The sequence below is a fragment of the Cornus florida genome, unplaced genomic scaffold (genome assembly GCF_030987335.1).
Source record: "Cornus florida cultivar Cherokee Brave unplaced genomic scaffold, ASM3098733v1 CherokeeBrave_3.0.0_Hap2_Chr04, whole genome shotgun sequence".
Classification (NCBI taxonomy): domain Eukaryota; kingdom Viridiplantae; phylum Streptophyta; class Magnoliopsida; order Cornales; family Cornaceae; genus Cornus; species Cornus florida.
Window position 1 is genome coordinate 16,745,411 of NW_026775574.1, and position 20,502 is coordinate 16,765,912.

The 20,502-nt window shown below is 34.9% G+C and overlaps 1 protein-coding gene across 1 annotated transcript; it reads left to right on the forward strand.

Annotated features, from left to right (window-relative positions):
* Positions 1 to 3,194: 3,194 nt before the first annotated feature.
* Positions 3,195 to 11,647, forward strand: LOC132302875 (probable apyrase 6). The gene is made up of 8 exons (XM_059799864.1): positions 3,195 to 4,142; positions 4,338 to 4,450; positions 4,887 to 4,994; positions 7,461 to 7,515; positions 9,941 to 10,123; positions 10,234 to 10,331; positions 10,535 to 10,731; positions 10,950 to 11,647. The coding sequence occupies exons 1-8, from the start codon at positions 3,530 to 3,532 to the stop codon at positions 11,221 to 11,223; spliced, it is 1,641 nt and encodes a 546-aa protein (XP_059655847.1). The 5' UTR covers positions 3,195 to 3,529; the 3' UTR covers positions 11,224 to 11,647.
* The last annotated feature ends 8,855 nt before the right edge of the window (positions 11,648 to 20,502 follow it).

Genomic DNA, 20,502 nt, shown 5'->3' on the forward strand with positions numbered 1-20,502 from the left:
GCCTCATGGTCATCCACATACAGAGCACTTTCGGTTCAGAGCTCTGTTCCCAAATGACGGCAAATAACGGGCCAGCACGTGCTGTACAGAGCACTCTGCTGTCCTCTGCCGCCACCACTGCCTGTGACGCGCCGCTGTCCTCTGCCGCCTCACCGGTCTCAAACCTCTGTTCAATTTCACGCGCCAGTTACACTCCGGCCTCCTCAACCCGCACCTCTGGTCCTCTTCATCCAAATTGTCTGTTAAAACGCTCCAACACTCCGCCATGCGCCCGACAATCATTCCCGCTGATCAGTCGCAGTTTCATTGCTCCATCATCTCCGGCGCACCGCAACCAGCCGTTCCTCCATCATAGACCTAACAATAAATTCCCAACCTTCAGGGGTGTTTTTGAAAAAGTAAAGAGGTAAAATGGACATTATATTAATTAAGGGGTGTTTGCGCATAAATTAAAAAAAATTGAAGTGTTTTTTACCTATTTTTTAAATAGGGAATAAAAGTATTAAGAAGTGTTTCTTACAATTACCCCTGCTAAAAATACATAACAATTATATGAATGCTCACCATTCTTGGTATGAATAAATTTCTTTCACAATTTTTTATATGAAAGTATGTACTGTACTGGTTACACCAAACGGAGCTCCAAGAAACCAACCCTACATTTCAAGCATGGATTCGAGTTCTTCATCATCTTTCAGACAAGCCTGACCCACTCTGTTCCTGTATAAATTTCTTGTTCATGTTCATGGGTGAGTAATTGTTAAATCCATATAAGTCATTATAAGGATTGTAAAGACAGTGGAAGCTAGTCACAAAGAACACTCAGCGGGACTCGAACCCCAGACCTTGGGTTTACTAAATTTCAAAGTCCAACGAATAAACCGCTAGACCATATTCGAAGTGGATGCAAATATACAGTTTTGTTAATAAAAGAAATGAAAATTCTTTTCCTTAATATAATAGAAAAAATGTCATACATAATTGTCTAACAATGAAGACTTTATGTAAATTTTCAACATTATCTAAGAGCACCTGCACGGCCCCAGCCAAAACTCATTTTTGGCAATTTGGAGGCTAAAATGTAGTGCAACAGACTAGGGGAAATAAGACGGGCCCACAAGGGCTAACTGATCAGCTTGCCAAAACCGCAAGCCCGAGCCTCATCGCAGAATTTATTTTTGGCAAAACTGTCCGTTTTGGTTGAAACAACTTTTTGTTTTTTTTGTTTTTTTTTTTTTTTTTTTTTTCACTCTGGCACTAAGTCCTGAAGGCAAAAATGGGTTTTTGGGAAAAAAAAAACTCAAGAATGAATTATTTTGAGCTCTTTTTTTTTTTTAAATAAAAAAATAAATTTCATTGAATAAAAAAATATACTGTTTAGGCACTGTTTGTCCTAAAAAAAAAATTAATTTAAGCCAAAAGTAAATTAAAAAGCCTATTTATTTATTTTTTTGTTGTTTTTTTCCCTAAAAATTGACTGTTTTTATTTTTTATTTTTTTTGCTTTATTTTTTTAAGTTATGCACAACGTGCGCTTATGTCCGTTAAGACTATGTTTGACTGAGAGAAACATTGCCTTAACTGTTATAATTTTTTTTAAAAAATTGATTTTTTAAACTTTTTTTTTTATTTTTTTAAAAACTTAAAAAAAATCATTTATCTTTTATAAATACCCAACTCTTGCGCACTTATAGCTGTTAGGAAAAAGTTCAAAAATAATTTTTAATTTTTTTTGGAAGAGCGAAAATCCAGAGAGCCTGATAGAGCGTCTGTTTCTGGAGAGCCAAAGCTGCTGACGTGACTTTGGGAATTGCTGATGTGACTCTTGAAAAAACTGAAATGACATTTTTGGAGAGCAAAAATTTGGAGAGGTTGGTGTGGCTGCTCTAACAGCGGAACAAAGCAGCCACTTAAATAACATCACTTGTTTCATAAAAAAATAGTAATAATAATTATTATTACACCAATTGTCTAAATAATAATAACCTTTCTTTAATTTTAAATATAGCACTATTTCTGACACTCTTGTTCATTAATATCACGTTCAAATTTTTTTAAAAATATATAATACTCGTGTTCGGTCGCATGAAATTATAGCTTTACAATTGAAATTGGTAGCATTAGAGAAAATTTTAGTTAAATTTTGTGAGTTATTTTTCTTCAATTCCGCAAATTCAATTCCAAAACTTCAATTCCATGCCGCGGAACACAACCTTAGAAAAATTTAAAATGTTATTTTGTTCATATGTTGAACTAATAAAAATAGGATGTGTATAATAGTCATTTAACACATTTGTAAACATGACAACAAAAATAGTGTTATTTTTAAAAGGAAAAGACTTGTCTACTTAGTGATGAGTATGTTATTTCTACGGTTGTGATCCAATCACAAATGCACAAATAGTGCTTAGTGATTCGACGGTGCTAAGTGGAAGGGCCGTCGCTCAACGGATAAAAGTTACTTTAGGGATAACAGGCTGATCTTCCCCAAGAGCTCATATCGACGGGAAGGTTTGGCACCTCGATGTCAACTCTTCGCCACTTAGGGCTGTAGTATGTTCTAAGGGTTGGGCTGTTTGCCCATTAAAGTGGTATGTGAGCTGGGTTTAGAATGTCGTGAAACAGTTCGGTCAACGAATCTCCCATGTTAGCCCCAAGATGTCGGTCTCTAATTAGAAAAGTTAATGCTTGAGCTTGAGCGAGAAGGGCTTCCTCGCTTATTGACTCGAACCACGAGCCTTCACGAACGAACCTATAGGACAAAATGCATAATTACAAAATTTGGAAGGTGATAAAAAAGGAAATCATAGAGACTCAATTTATTCTAAAAAAAATTTTATAATACTTATTTCTTACTTTCTTGATTTTGTAATTACCAATTATTTGTTCATTTATGATTGGACCACGTCAGCGGTAAGTAGAAATAATTAGGCAAGTTTGTTCTTTTTAAGATGTCTATATTATTTAGGTAATTTAAATCGGAAATAAATGTTTAATTTTAAGAAAAAACGGAAATAAATGTTTAATTATTTAAAAAAAAAAAAAAAAACACAAATTCGTAACATATTGAATAATTGAATGCGGATTGGTATCCGACACCACTGCGGTCTATGCTTTAGATTCGGCAAAAATCCAATTGATAAATGACGACCAAAAACGACACGTTTTCGGACTACATTAATTCGCGTTACTCCTAGATTCAGACCGGACCGGCCATGCACAACCGGCACGCCCAAAAAAGCACAAACCTTTCAACTCCCGGTGTTTTCAACCATTTAACAACACAGTGTTAGAGAGAGAGAAGAGAGAGAGGGCGAGGCCTCCGACGATTAGCCCTCTCCCCTTCGATCGAAGCCCTAAAACCAATTTGAATCAATTTTCACAAACCCTAAAACAAAGAATCCTCAAATCCACACTCATTCATCAAAGAATCCTCAAATCCACACTCGTTCATTGGTCATTCATCAACATCTGTCGTATGGTTCGCTACGTCTCCCTCTCATCATCTCCTCTCAGATCTCTACATATTGATGCGACGACCGAATGCTCGTGCAGTCAATCATAACTCCAACCACAACCACAACATGGACTCGATCAAGCTTCAATTCCGATCAAATTTGCCCCATCGATCCAATCTCTTCTCTCGAAACCCTAAAAACGCCACCGCCTTTACCAGATCGAACATTGTACTATTTGCATTCTTCGCATTAGCCCTTGCATTGTTCTGTTACCTGTTTGTGGCCTCCACCGGTCATCGGAACTCTGTGAAGCGGAAATTTGGGATTGTGATCGACGGTGGAAGCACGGGGAGTCGAATTCATGTGTTTGAGTATGTGATTAGGGATAAGGTTCCGGATTTTGATTTTGGGAAGGATGGGTTGGTTTCAATGCGAGTCAACCCAGGGTTATCCTCCTACGCGGAGGATCCCGAAGGGGCGGGCGGGTCATTGGCCGAGCTGTTGGAGTTCGCGAAGAAGAGGATTCCGAAGGAGTATTGGGGAGATACTGTGATTAGGCTCATGGCGACCGCGGGGATGAGGATGCTGGACTTGGGTGTGCAGGAACGGATTTTGGGGTCGTGCAGGCGGGTTCTAAGGTCATCCGGGTTTAAATTTCGTGATGATTGGGCTTCAGTTATTACAGGTATGAATCACATGATGGTTTGCCTATTTATTTACTCTCAACTTAATCATGAAGTTTGGTGCGGTTTGGTGTGGCTTTTGTGTTATATTATATATATACATTTCTCTTGATAGGTTCTTAAATAGTAGTTTGGTTTTTTCTCCAGGTTAATGGTAATATTTATGTATTTATTTTTTAACTTTTGTTCGTGTTTAGGTTCTGATGAAGGCATTTATGCTTGGATTGTTGCAAATTATGCCCTTGGCACTCTTGGAGAGGATCCACAGCAAACAACTGGAATTATTGAACTTGGTGGGGCATCTGCTCAGGTTTAGTTTCCTTTTCCCTGAATTACATATGCAGAATGTTGTTCAAGTTACATGTGATATTGACATGGATAAGAGTAATATGTATTTAGCTGGGATCATATATATATATATATATATCTATATCTCTATTACTTATCAAAAGATATATATTTTTGCACTACTTCAGCCCTAAAGTAAATATATATCATGTCAAGATATTGGATTGTTTTTAAATGCCTAATTTATCTGTTAGGCAGGTTAGTGCTTTCACCTTGGGAACCAGTTGAATAGTTAACTCCTGTATGTTGACAGGAGCAATATGACACCCCCAGCAAATAAACAATTTTATCCTCTCCCATTTCAATATTTTTTAAAATGAGCAAAACATTTATGCATGGATTGTTGAAAGAGCGGTATGTGATTCTCAACTTGAATGATTTGAATACTTCTATTTCAGGTGACCTTTGTTTCAAGCGAGCCAGTGCCTCCTGAATTTTCTTATATTGTTAAATTTGGGAATATTACTTACAACCTCTACAGTCACAGCTTGCTTCATTTCGGTCAGGTAAGCATTTTTTCCAAATGTTTTGTGTTCACTTGGTGGCAATAACATGTTTGTTTATGAATGCTGCAAATACTTTGTTGCAGTAATGGATTTCACAAAGTACACTGCTGTTATTGTTGGCCTTTTCATCTAACCAAGATGTCCCTGATTTTTACATATTTTTTTTAAGGGTTAAAACCACAAAACTCCCCTCTACTTTTAAAATCGTGCATAAAACCCCCACTAAAATCAAATAGGTCCATGAACTAACAAAATTGATCATATTACCCCTGTATCTAACCAGTTAAATGGGTTGTGAAAAGACAAAATTGACCTTATAATTTAATATTAAATTAAAAACTAATAATTATTTCAAAATTTCGAAAATACCCTTAAGTGTGTTTTCTTCTTCTTCTCTCTACCAACTGATTTCCTCAAATACACATAATATATGTATATATATGCGTGTGTGTTTGCCGATCATGAAAATTGGGTCTTGTGGCTTGTGGGTATGTGCAATCCAAACACCACACCCACCATAGCCTTAACAAAGCAACCAAACCAAACCCATACGCCCATTTGGATCTTGTGGGTATGTGTAATCCAAAAACCACACCCACCAAAGTTGAACAACCAAACCAAACCCATACACCCATTTGGGTCTTGTGGGTATGTGTAATCCAAAAACCACACCCACCAAAGTTGAACAACCAAACCAAAAGCCAAATCTTAGAATCATACAAAAGGGTCTCTCCAGCAAGCACTTTTTTCGCCACAAAAGGCAACCAAATCAACAATGCCACAATCACAAACACCATTTGTTTCCTGGAAACGATTGATGGGAGATGAATGGGGCCGATGGTAAGCTTGGTTTTGGATTCGATGAATTCAGCCATGGACACATGATCGGCAAGTCAAGAGAAGTCTCCGGTGTCCATCTGGAGCAATCTTCCTTGAGATTGCGGGATCGGGACTGACGAGGCGGATGTGAGGGGGCAAGGAGGGAAAATAGGAACGGAGCTCGTGGTTGTTGTGGAGTTGGATGGCATCGAAGAAGATGGTGAGAGAGAAAGATCGGGACCGCTTGGAGGAGGAGACGAAGCAGCTAATGAGTTGGTCGTTGAGGTGGATGATACCCGATTTGGATCGGGATTGGAGGTTTTCTGGTTATACTCGCCGGAATTTGGAGACGAATTAGTGTTGGTAGAAATTTCATTGAACTGGACTGGAGTACTGACGAGACCCATCCAACACGCTTCCAATGAAACGCTTACCAGGCACAAAACCAAAAATATCTTTATCAGAATTCAAGCACTCCAAGCAATACCAATAACACGTGAAAAAATAATGTTTTTCTAGTATCATGAAGAGCGAGTAGAAGACTTGAAGTACTTAAATATAAAGAAATTCAAGCTAAGTTGTGGCACATGGGTCTGGTTTTATTAGAGAGAGAGGTACACATGGATCTGGTTTTATTAGAGAGAGAGAGAGAGGTGCACATGGGTCTGAGAGAGAGGCTTGAAGAGGAAGAAGACTGACTTACTTGAGTGGTATGTTTGTAATCTTAAAATAATAATTATCAACATTTTAAATTTAATTTTAAATAGTAAGGTTAAATTTGACATTTCACAACCTATTTAACGGGTCGGTCGTGGTTTGGGGTAATTTGATCAATTTTGTTAGTTCATGGACCTATTTAATTTTAGTGGGGGTTTTATGCATGATTTTGAAAGTAGACAAGGGGTTTTATGATTTTAACCCTTCTTTTAATTTATTGCAGTTTCTTTCTTCTTCTTTTTTTATTAGTCTGCAGTCCATCCGCACACTGAGTCGCTGACACTAAGAGGACTCTTCACGAACTCAGAATAAAGACATGATAACCTCAACTTGTACATGAAGGTTATCCACTTTGGCATTGATTCCAATTGTCGTCACGATAAGACTGAATTACCATAAGAAGTGGAATTTTAGATAAATGATTCAAGGTTGTTAAAATTTTGAAAAGGCTTAAAACGTAAAGGACATATTGAAGTTCCATCAAAATTTGTCACTCTTTTAGCACATGCTAGAAAATGTAATCCATCTTTTTTCTCCCTGATAAGTTTATTTATTCTAGTTTTATAAATTGCTGATTGAAATATGCTCCAAACTATGGATATCTCTGATATTTACTCCATTATTTATAAGAAAAGGCAATGGCAATGTTTTTTGCTCGGAGGGATGGCTTGGATTTGGACTTAAACTTTCAGCATAAACCATTCCATAAGACTCAAACCCCTGTTCGCACTTTTAACCGTCTGATCATTTTTTTTCAAATAATGGCCTAGAGCAAGCAATGGCCTATATGTCACCCATGTTTTTGGTAACATAAATGTTAGATATATTGTGTTTTTGCAGAACACTATGCAAATTCTTGTGTATGATGGGAAGTATGTTATTAATTTGCCTTCGCTTTAAGATTTAGGAATTTATAAATTGCTTTTGCAGAATGTTGCATATGACTTATTACGGGAATCACTTGTTACGAAAGGTGGAGAGTTGGGTAAGTGGATATACTTTTCTTTTAGTATTGATTCAGTACATTTAATTATGTCTTGGAAGGCTATAGAATGTCACGTACTTGTATGCTAAAATGCATGTTCAAGAGGCCTAAAATTGGGTAAGTGATTGGTTCTCTTACCTTCATTTGTATTTATACAGTTCATAATTTTGGGACATTTGTGGATTCCCCGTCTTTCCTAGAACTTAAATCACTTAACTGACAGTCTGACCTTGTTGAAAAAGTTCCTAAGATGACACTTTTTTTCTCTGCTCTTGGGCATACAGATCCATGAGCTTCCCTCTACCAACCCCCATGTCAACTGGTGGAGTTCGGGTGGTCGTTCCCCTGATACAGTTATTCCCTCTCATCGCTCTTAGCCCTTATGATGCTTTGTCATTTGCTATTAAATGAATCCTTATTACTTACTGGGCATGTCGTCTACGTGCTCGCCACATGTTGTAACGCATTTGGTGTGAATTTCACCTTCCACAGTTGCATACAAATGTTTATAAGAGACTGGTTGGTACATATGGCTTTTTTGTTTTATAAATCTTCCTTTAGATTGATTTGGGCCATAAAATCTCATTGTTTGTCAAAATAGGATGTTCAATATCACACCCAAAACCCAGAGATAATTTTCTAAGACTCAAGATTACTATCATTATTGTTGTTGTTGTTAACATTAGTTTGTTAATTTCGGATCTTAATCATCTCAAACACCTGCTATTAAACCAAAATTTTGTATTTTGTGGAACTTTTTTCGCAGAAAGTAACTTCGTTTAGAAGCGTAAGAAAAATAGCTTTTTGCATTTCCTAATTATTAGGTATTATAAAATTTTGTTTTTGGGCACCGAAAATTAGTAGACACAACTGACCTAACTGTCCAATTTTTGAAATTATCTACTTCAGGTCTACTTACAAGCAAACAAACCTTACGTTACCAGAAATCAGACTTAATCAGCTTCTTAATCATATTTATCCTTTCAGTTTGGACTTTGCTTGGTTCTTCAAATTAGTTTTAAATTATCCCCCATCTGCTTCTGACAGAACATCTGACAAACTTAAAATGATTTTTATAAATCTCCACAAATTAGGGTTTCAGTCTATCTATATTCTATATATAATTTAAATTTTCAGTGAATTTTAGGTTGTCCAGAAGCTTCACAAAATTATAAGAATTTATTTGTGCTGTTAGCCTGTTTCATATTTTTATGGAATTCATTTGTCTTCATCAGCTATTCCTGAGTTTTCTATTACAGTAAATTTACAAAATGAACCATAAATTCAATTCCTAAGAACTAATGTAAATTTCCATGTTAATTCTTGTTACCCTGTCTGTCTCGTACCTTCTATAGAAATTTGTCTTCCTCTTTTTATCCGTGCATCTATTGGTGTCATCTTTGTATATGATGTTTATACCCCCCAAGTCTACTTTATCTTATTTTAAATCTAACAAGTGTCACACATAATTTCTCCCTTACTTTTTGATTAGTAACTCTTTATCTCTTTTAGTCACCCTTACCTTCCAGCTTAAGATACTCATTTTTTTATTTGCACGAATTTGGCCTTGTCCTCTTTTTTAGAGTCCATTTTTTTGCATCATATAAATTAGGTGGCCTAAAACATTATAAATATTTTCTTTTAATTTATTTGTTATTCTTTTATCGCATAAATGGCGTTAGCTTACTTCACCATATGTTTCACCATCCTTTTGTATTTTTGTCCTTAACTATTGAAAATGGTCGCTTTGAATAATCCTTTGATTTTAAAGCGTGATCTATATTATCAACATCCGGATTCCTACTAAATTTACATTCCATATGTATTCAGTTTTAGTCTTACTAATTTTTAAGCCTTGTGATTCTAATCTGTTTCTCCACATTTCCAATTTTATTGTTAATTTTTTTTTAAAAGTGTTTAGCCAAAATTTAGAGAAATGAATTATTTATTATATTTATAAAAAAAATGTTTTTGGGGTTTTCCGGGAAGTACCATGTCATAGGCAAACAACATGCCCCATTGAATGTCTCCTTTTAAGTCTTTTGTGATTTTATTTAAAATTATTGTGAATAAATACAGACCTAGTGTTATCCTTTGTTGCAGTCACACATTTATAGAAAATCATTAATCTCGCCATATGTAGTGCAGACTCTAGTTTTTGTTTACATACATATTATGAATAATCTTTATTATTTTTATAGGAATTTGTTTTCTTTGTAAGACCAACCAAATTATATCTTTTCGCACTCTGTCATATATTTTTTTAAAAATCTATGAAGACCGTATGTAGATCTTTATCAGCAATTTTAAGAATTTTTCTGTGTGGTTTTTGGCACTCCCTTAGGAATGATACATTAATTTGCAAATTACATGTTATCACATTCACAGCCAGAAATACTTTATTGTGTTTATCATATTAATGCAGCTGCTGAATCTCTTCAGAGGATAGATCCTTGTACTCCTAAAGGATATTCAGATGATACGAAGTCATGGAATCTCTCTCCTGATTCTTTGGCTGAAAAGAAGGGATATCCATCTGCTTTGCATCCTAAGGGTAACTTCTCGGAGTGCAGATCTGCTGCATTAACGCTGTTGCAGAAAGGAAAAGGTATACATATTCAGTTAGAAAGTTTGTTCATTTTTTTGCATCAATCAGGAAGTTGGACTTCATTTCTTGTTGGAAGTATTGAATGATGATCCTTTACATATGAGATGCAGAAAAATGCTCCTATCAGCACTGCTACATAGGATCAACATTCATACCCAAGCTTCGGGGGAAGTTTTTGGCGACGGAAAACTTTTTCTATACATCAAAGGTTCTTTCTCTGTTTCCTTTTTCTTTTTTCCTTTTATATATTTTTGTATGAGATGACTGTTCGTTCCATGCTTCCTTATGTTTGGGGAAAATTTGATGCTCTTCTGATACATGTATTTCCATTTGCCACCATAAAAAAATTCTGTTGTATGGTTTTTTGACGTTCCTTTTATTTTATTTTTATTTTTCCGTTGCTTCTTATAGTTCTTTGGGTTGGCCCCAACGGCATTTATTTCTGATGTGATGAGTGCTGGACAACATTTTTGTGAAGAGGACTGGTCTAAGTTGAAAATGAAATATCATTCACTCGATGATGAAGTTTTGTTACAGTATTGCTTCTCTTCGGCATATATTGTGGCCCTACTTCATGATAGTCTTGGAATTGCATTGGATGATGAAAGGTATTGCTCTTTCCACCACTCATGCAAACTATGGTCCTCGAATAGATTTTGATTGAACTTTCTGTGTGCGCTCCTCTTGTCATAGAGCCAAGGCCAAGGGCTTGTATGCTCTCTCTCTCTCTCTCTCTCTCTCTCTCTCTCTCTCTCTATATATATATATATATATATATGGTATGTATGTTTGTGTGCAGGCATTGATTGGAATTTTTGTTGAGCAGGATTGGATTTGTTAATCAAGTGGGTGATATCCCACTCGATTGGGCATTGGGAGCTTTCATCTTACAGAGCACAAGTGACTTGGACATAGAGCACCCCAACTGGATTCCCAACATTATTAGAAATGACTCGTCAACACTGCTTGTTCTTTTTGGTATTCTAATTATATTGACGTTCACCGCATGGACTGTATCAAAGTGGAGGAAACCGCAGTTGAAGACCATCTATGATCTTGAGAAAGGGAAGTATATAGTTACAAGAATCGGTAGATCTTGATAGAGTTTCTGTAAGAGAGATATCCAACCACATTCATTTTTCCTGGTTGGGGAGAGAGTAGGCAAGGAGCCAAATGCCCTCTGTGCTTGTATTCGAACCCGTTGGTTTACTTCCTTGGTCTCAGCTCCCTTCGGTAATGCTCTTCAGTGATACACGTATCTTTTTAAGGTTTCACCGGAGGGGTGAGAATGAGACTTCAGAGGTCTCCGGTGTAAAAAAATTATTTATTATTTGTATTTATTGGGAGTAGATCATACGGTATGCCGCCATTGTCTAAACTATTAATGAAGTTAGGATGTGAAATTACAATGTATGGCTGCAGAGGAAAGATTGGGGGGAGGTGTATTTGGTGGCCTGGATACTTGAGTTGTGAAACCAGGGGAAATTTTTTCACTAGTCAAATCTAAATTGAAATTATCATTAAGTCCTCGTTTTTGAACGTTCCTATATATGTGGAATGCTGTCTCGCATGAAACAGGTTTGATTTCACCAGTGATTTTTTGCTTTATGTACGCTGTTCATCTTCGAATTATCATGTTTTATTACCCACTAAAATTTTAATCTATTATTATTATTATTTTTTTCAATTTCTAATTTTTTGACACAAATTTTTTTTTTTCGTAATTATTTGACACAAATTTCATGCAAGAGTGATTATCACGATAGATTATTACGGGCTACAAGTTCCTATTACAAGTTCCTATTACTTTGTCAAAGTGAGCCAGTTCTCGTTGCATTTGAGAAGTATGCATTTTGCTTTTCTGGTTTCAAATGCTTAGTGCAGAAGCTACCATAATCAATGGAGGTCCAAATTTATGAAGAAATAAATGTTTATAATTATTTCATCTACAGTTAGGCTCCGTAGACGTAAAATATATATATATATATATATATTTTTTTTTGAGGTAAAATATTTTTTTTATTTGTACCTTCTGGGTTGAGGTTGAGGTCGAGTCCTTTGGATAAATTATTTTTGTAAAATTTTAATATATTTTTCTTTCGTAAATATTTTACGACAACCAAATACTAGAAAATAAAAAAATATATATATTTTCTAAAAAATATTTTATATCAAAACAAAAGGAACCTCAATTTAGTAGATTAGAAGTAACAACCCATGTTTTTTCCTATGTTTAACATTGTTTATCAATCTTTTTGATATTTTTGTTGGTTTGGTTGTCACGTTGTATTTAATACAAGTCATAAATAGTAAGACTATTAAGTCAGTTTTATTGTGACAAAATTCACTTTATTAACTATTGATTAAAAGATTTCTTAAATAATTTATTTGATTTTTTAAAAATTTTAAAAAAGCATATAAAAAAAGTTTCTCAATCCCATGATTATAATTTTGGATTAATTACACTTACATCGTTTAAGTATACCTAAATTGAGTGTGATGGTCTCGTTATCGTTGTCAGTCATTATCGTCATCATTTTTGCCTTATTTCTATATGAATGAATCCTCTGTCTTAGGTTTTTGGTCATCCTCTCCGTTTATTACCTTCTAGGAAAATTGAACTTCATCAATGTATCTATAGGTCTTCGACTCTTCAATGTATGTACCAAAACCATTTAAGTATATCATCTCTTATTTTTTCATTGATAATTACTACACTTAATTTTTCTCTTACACTTGCATTCGTGATCTATTTCTTCTTGTCACATCAACTATCCATCTTAGCATTCTCATTTCCGATATATATGAATAAAATTTTCTTTTACCTCTTTTTCAAAGACTAACACGATAGCCTAGTTTGGTAGAAAAACATACACTTGCATTCAGTTACTGTATAACAATTATTATTTTTCATATGAAATTACGCTTTTATCATTAATATAATAACATTATTTTAATATAAAAAATTATTTTAAAATGACAAATATTCCCCTATTCATCATACATCCAATACTTGTATAACATTACTCTTTTTACAACATCTTCGATCTAATTATAATATGAGCAGTGCTACACATCTCGAATTAAAAATTGAGATTAGATCTTGAATTTGATGTGCCGATAACTAAAAAGATATTAATGTTCTCTATTTTAATACAAATTATACTTTATTCTTTTATGTATTTGTGTTTCTTATTTTAGTAAACTAAACGAATTGATTTTCTTTTTTCTACTAATAAATTTTTACTATATGTATAAGTAAATATATAGAGAGAGTAATTGAAAAAAATATATTTTTCAATTACTCTCTGTCTGATGGGCATCTCTTTCAAATTTAACTTTAATAAGAAAATACTAAATCAAAATACAATTATAAAATTTTTTAAGTGAATTATATAAATTAGGGTTCTTAATGATGAGAAAGATGCCATTTATTCATGGTAAAAATTGTAGTTTTTACTTTTAATTATTTGACGATTTGATAGAAGGGAGATTCTTATTCACGAGAAAGAGATCATTCATGGAAAAAAATTGTAACTTCTAGTTTTGATTATTTAAAGATTCAATAGAAAAATTTTCCTAAACAAGATATACAGGCATAATTGAATTGAAGTTAAAGTTGTACAAGGGTTTGGATACTATTATAGTAAGTTTTACTATTTTATTTTTTTCTCTTTTCTATATTAAACAAATTCACTTTTAAAACACAAAAGCAACCAAATGAGCTAACAAATAAGCAATCACCTAATTCAAGATAAAATCACAAATCAAGATTTCCTGAAGTATAAAAATTAGTGATGTAATACCCGTTTTACCATTTTACTCTTCTGAAAATGCCCAAAGGAGTATATATACTACTAATCTCGTAGTATAGAGGTGTTATATGCACATTACTTCTTTTTTTTTTTTTTTTTTTTGCAACTTTTTTCTCTATGTATATCTCTTAATATATATATATATATATATTTTTAATTTGAGAATTTGTAGAGCAAGGATTTTAATTTTTTGAGATTCCAGTTTACTCTTTCCTACTATTTTTTTTTTCTTTATTATTATTATTTTTCATACCAACACTGTTAAAAAAAAAAAAAAAAAATTCACAATATTAGTGTGCATTGGTTTTCGGAGTTTGGAAAAATTTTGTTTTCTTTAGTTTGCACTCTATTTTTGTTTTTTATTTTCTATTTTTATCTTTACTTTTCTTTTATACTTTTATTTTATATTTTTATCTTTATTTGTCCATTGCCTGCGTCCTCCAATAGTGTCATTTTCAGTCATTTTATAAAATTATTTGTTTTTTAATATATTTTATAAAATGATTCTGTAAGGGTAATTTAGTCAACTTAGGGTTTAATTTGTTAGATAGATCTATTTGCACTATATTAAAACTTTAGGGGTGTTTTTGGCACGAAAAGGCCATCCTCCAATAGTGTTATTTTCGATCATTTTACCAAATTATTTATTTTTATATATTTTATAAAATGGTTTAATAAGGGTAACTTAGTTAACTTAGGGTTTAAATTTGTCAGAAACCTATCTCTCTTCGATATATCTCTCTTCCATCTCAATTTTATTCGGCACACACCAACCATATCTTTTATTTCATAGCCATAAATAAACCCAACTATTTATAAAAGACTAAGACAACAATGCTTAACTAGTAAGGAATTGTATGTTGTATTAGTGCACTGCTTAACTAGTAAGGAATGGTATATTGTATTAGTGCACAAAATTAAAATTTGAAGAAGGAATATGCAAGTGCAGAAATTTGTAGATAAAAAATAAACGGGTCCTCACAAATGAAAATACTTATAGAATTGATCAAAACTTTCTAATATTGCTTTGACACTGCCTCCTCTGAATACAATAAGTAATATTTTTTTATCTAATTTTTTCTCTATTTTTCATATATCTTTTATTTTATTTTATTTATTTATTTATTTATTTATTTATTTATTATTATTATTATATATATATATATATATATATATATATATATATATATATATAATTTCTATCTATTTATACCAAAAATTTGTAACTTGTTCTTAATTTTTCTCTTGATCTTTTTGAAGAGATTGGAATTAGGTTGTTGATTTTTTGGAGCGAGATACTATGAAATTTTTTGGGGTTTGCTGATTCCAGGTGCTCCATTTTAGAAAGAGGTACTATCAATGGACAAATTTTAGAGAGAGTAAAAAAAAATTTAGAGAGAGAGATATTATATTAATAAATAATATTCTAAAAAATAAAAAATGATGTATAGATTTCAGAATCTCACTTGACAAACCAAATGAAACATAGTATTATAAAAAATAAAAAAAATGTCTTTTTGGTAAAAGGTTGCTAAAGGCAACATAAAGATATTTTAGAGAGAAAAAAAAAAAAATTAGAGAGAAACATTTCAATGAATAGATCTTCAAGTACATCTAAACAAACTCATTCTCTATTTTAAATACATACAAAATTGATAGGGACGTTATTATTACACAAAAAGGGTACTTTTGGATTTTTTTATTTTAAAAATGACTTATTTTTCAATAGAATAATTCAGTAGGGGCAATTTGCTCAAAAGATATATAATATAGGGAGTTATATGCACTTTTTTTTTTTTACTAAGTGTGTTTTTTGCACAATTTTTATATAGCGAAGGAGTGTTTTGTACTTGACTTAATAAAAAATTAACAAGTTATTTATGGTATAAAGGATAGTTAAGATATTACAAAATAATGATAATGCATTTGTGAGAAGTTTGGTGGTTCATAGAGGTGGAATGTTTATATGACAGAATTTAAGGAATGTTTGATGTAATCTCAGCTTGATGATTTAAGGTTTTTTGGCATCTAGTATACATGGAACAACATGAGCTTGGGCCAAGCTAACATTGCCAAGAAGTTGGATAGGGCTTTAATTAATGAAAAATGGACCCTATCTTTCCCTATGTCTGACTGCACTTTTCTACCCCCTGGATTATCAGATCATAGTCCCATCTTAATCAAGTTGGGACCTCCCACTGCACCTAAGAAACATCCATTCAAGTACTTTAACTCCTGGGCTTCTAACCCTATCTTTATTCCCACTATAGAGCAAGTATGGGCCACCCCCATAAGTGGGGCTCTAATGTTTCAAATGGTACAGAAGCTTAAATCCCTTAAAGGGGTCCTGAAGGTGAAGTGCAGGGTGGAAATCTCTAATGCTACTGAAAGGGTTTCACAGGCTAAGCAAGACTTATCTGTATGTCGGCAGCTACTGGACACCAACCCTATGGACAACACACTCAAAACCCAAGAAAAGGTTCTAATTCAGCAATATTCAGATTTTGCACTTGCAGAGGAGAGCTTCATCAAGCAGAAGGCGAGGGTCAAGTGGTTGAAGGAAGGGGACAACAATACAGCCTTTTTCTTTAAGGTTTACAATTCAAAGATTAATAGGAGGAAAATTACTTGTCTTACTGCTGCTAATGGTGACTCCATTACATCTAAAACGCTTGGCAGGAATGGGGTTGTTGCTCATTTTCACAGCCTATTAGGATGCTCACCTCCCCATTACCCAGGAAGGGATGTACTACAACCTTTTATAACCACCACAATACCTAGTGGTTTACTCCCTCTACTGTGTTCTATACCCACTGACAGTGAAATTCAAGCTTGTTTTATGTCCCTCAATAAGGAGAAATCTCCAGGCCCTGATGGGTTCAATGCTCATTTTTTCTAAATGGAATAGCTTGTGGTGGGAAGGGATGTGACTTCTGCCATTAGGTCTTTCTTTCTTCAGGAAGGTTGCTTAAGGAGGTTAACAACTCCTATATTGCTCTCGTCCTTAAAAACTCCAACCCTACCACAATACATGATTTTAAACCTATTTTTTGCTGTAATACCCTTTACAAATGTATTGCCAAGGTCCTTGCTAATAAGCTAAAACAAGTCCTGCTTGCTATCATTGGTCCTTCTCAAAATGCTTTTGTTAAAGGCCAACACATAGGGGACAGTGTTATTTTGGCTCAGGAGTTGCTACAGGGTTATCACAGACATCTCTCTTCACCTAGATGTGCTATGAAGGTTGATCTTATGAAAGCTTTTGATTCAGTTGGTTGGGATTTTATTTTGGACACTCTATTTTTGTTTGAATTTCCTCAACCATTCATTCAGTGGATAAGGGCTTGCATCACATCTCCTTTCTTCACTATTTCTCTAAATGGTGAATTCAAAGGGCATTTTCAGGGGGTCAAGGGGCTCAGGTAGGGAGACCCTATCTCACCCCTCTTCTTTGTGATTGCTATGGAAGACTTCTCCTCTATTACCAAAAGATTTATTGCTAATTACCTCTCTTTCAGGTATCACTCAAGATGTAGGAGCTTGGGCATCTCTCACCTCATATTTGCTGATGACCTCTTCCTATTTTCCTATGGGGACCTTGCATCTGTTTCTACTCTCAGAAGGGCCATTGATCATTTTAAAGCCCTTTCGGAACTCTACATTAATTACTCAAAAAACAAAATTTTCCTCTCTAGAGTGGACAACTCACTCATAGGGGGGGTTTGAGAACTTGCTTGACTTTGAGTGTGGATCATTACCTATCATGTATTTGGGGGTGCCAATAGTGTCCACTAGGCTCAAGGCTGCAGACTGTAGGGGGCTAGTGGAAAGTGTCACTTACAGAATCAATTACTGGTTTTCTTCCTTCCTATGCTATGCAGGTAGGGTGCAACTGATCCAATCAGTGCTATACAGCATGGTTAACTACTGGTCCAATATTTTGGTCCTTCCTAAATCAATTCTTGTTGAGATTAATCAATTGACGAAGAACTTGCTATGGACGGGTACTGAGGATAAGCACTCTGAGGCTAAAGTGGCTTGGTCTAAAGTTTGTCAACCTAAGGAATGTGGAGGCCTTGGGTTTAGAAGTCTTGAAACTGTGAATGTGGCTATCTCCCTAACACATATTTGGACCCTACTCTCAAATCAAAGAGACAATCTTTGGACATCATAGGTGAAGACTCAGCTGGTTAGAGGGAGATGTTTCTGGACTATTTGCATCCTACAGGCATGCTCCAGTAATTGGAAGAAAATTCTGCAACTTAGAGGTTTGGCAAGGTCCATGCTTCGAAGGAGGGTAGGTAATGGGGAGATGACCTTCTTCTGGAAGGACAATTGGTTGGATGAAGGGCTCTATCTTTGAGGGTAGCTGATGGGTTCATAAGGGACTCACCCATCTCACCGAATCAGAGGCTTCCTACACTCACCGTGAATGGACTCTGGGCTTTCCCTGAGGAGTTGGTTGATAGGTTCCTTGAACTTACCCGTATTGATCCGCCGACCACTTACAATGATTCAGCTGTTTGGACACCATCCCCTACAGGTTCTTTCTTACTTGGCGACACCATTGGTTGGATTGACACGCTCTATTCCCCAAAGCATTGGCACCACTTGATATGGAGTCCACTTTCTGTACCGCGATACAAAATTACACTGTGGCTGGCTGTGCAAGGTAGGCTCTCCACCATGGATCGAAGCAGAATGAGGAATGTCAATGGGTCAAGGGTTTGCCATCTCTGTAACTTGGTCAACGAGACCCATGATCATCTCTTCTTTGCTTGCACCTTCACAAGACCAATCTGGATTCATCTTCAATACATAGCTGGATTCCACGCCCCACCCTTATCATGGTCCGATTTTGTCCTTTGGGCCTCTCACGATTGGTTAAGAAGGGATCTGAGATACTCAATGAGGAAGCTCGTGCTTTCCACCGCCGTCAATAAAATCTGGATGGAGTGAAACATCAGAGTGTTCACAAATCAGAAAAACTCACAAATGATGGTCCTAAGGCAAATCACAGACATGGTCAGACAAAAATTACTTTCTAATAGCATCAAGGATTCACCGTATGCAAGAAAACTAGTGCTAGATTGGGAGCTACCAGTGTCTATCCTGAGACTACCGGCAGATCCTCCAGACCGAGCAACTTAGGGCTATGGCTTCGGCAAAAGAAAACCTTAGAATTTACATTGGATTGATTATAAGATTTGACAGGGATAGTCTTCGATTTGCCCTAGACTAAACATTGTCAACACTTCTGTTGGGCTAAGCCTAGTGATAGGCTTCATTGTTGGTTGTTTTGTTTGGCTCTGTCCACTAATCGTGGGCTGGCCTTTATTTTGGCAAGATTTGTAAAGTTTCCTCATTTATACAATACTTACTTACCTTAAAAAATAATAATAATAATAATAATAACAAAAAAAAAAAAATTTAAATTGGTATTACTACAGATGATGATGATGATTTATTTTCAAAAGATGTAGCGGATGATTTGTACAGGACACAGGAGATAATTGGTCAATGATATGGTGTTCTCAGTTTTGTCTTATATTTGTTCCATACATTATTACTTGACCCACTTTTCTGCTTCAAATTAGAGTAGCAAATAAATGCTAGAATTCTAAAGTTACATTTCCATCTTTTACCATGTTGATGAATACAAATGTCACAAATACTTTCAACAGAAGACAACTGTCACAAATACTTTCAACAAAATATGTCCTTCCTAACCACTGTTTCTTGCGGGGCAGGTAACAACAGTGGTACTCCTTCCTTGCAAAACATTTAATATTAATGGGAGCAGTATCACTTTTGTGTGTACAACTGTACATACATATATATATAGTAGTACTTCTCAGGGATGGCAACAGGGCGGAGTTGGGACGGGTTTGGCTAAACCCTACTTTGCCCTGTTAGAAAATCTATTACACCAATTCTGCCCCTACTCCGGAACGGGTTTGTAATTGTTATACCATCTCTGCCCATACTCTGATAGACAAAGTACCAACTCTGCCCCATTTGATCTGTTTAATTGCGGGGCATGGTGGGGGCGGGCCGGGTCATGCCACTTTATTACGGAGTTAAAAAAAAAAAAAAAAAAAAATTAGCCCAATGTACTCAAATTGGACTGATAAATAAGTTGCCCAACTTTAAAATTACTAAGTAGTGAATATTAATATATTAACAGACACTTTCACCAAAGTAACAAGAGTCATAAAAATATAAAAAATATATTTTATATATATAAAAAAATTAAAAGGTACATATATAATCGGTTCGGGGTCGGGGCAGGTTTATCACTAAATCCGCCCCCGCCCCAAACCCGCTTTGGGTTTTCAATTATTTTACTATACCCATCCCAAATCCACCCTATTAGGGGTGGGGGTGGGGCAGAAATCCGACAGGTCGGAGGAAATTGCCATTCCTAGAATACTCCTGACTTTAAAGCAGAATTCTTATATTATCAACATTGGACTAAGTGACTAAGAGTCCATTTGGAATTGCTTCTCTACTGCTTAAAAACATTTTTATTTTGAGAAATTGCATTTAGATGTGCTTGATAAT

Coding starts and splice junctions, on each gene's coding strand:
- LOC132302875 (XM_059799864.1), top strand. CDS start 3,530: ATGCGACGACCGAATGCTCGTGCAGTCAATCATAACTCCAACCACAAC. Junction 4,143..4,337: donor TTGGGCTTCAGTTATTACAG/GTATGAATCACA, acceptor GTTCGTGTTTAG/GTTCTGATGAAGGCATTTAT. Junction 10,332..10,534: donor ACTTTTTCTATACATCAAAG/GTTCTTTCTCTG, acceptor TGCTTCTTATAG/TTCTTTGGGTTGGCCCCAAC.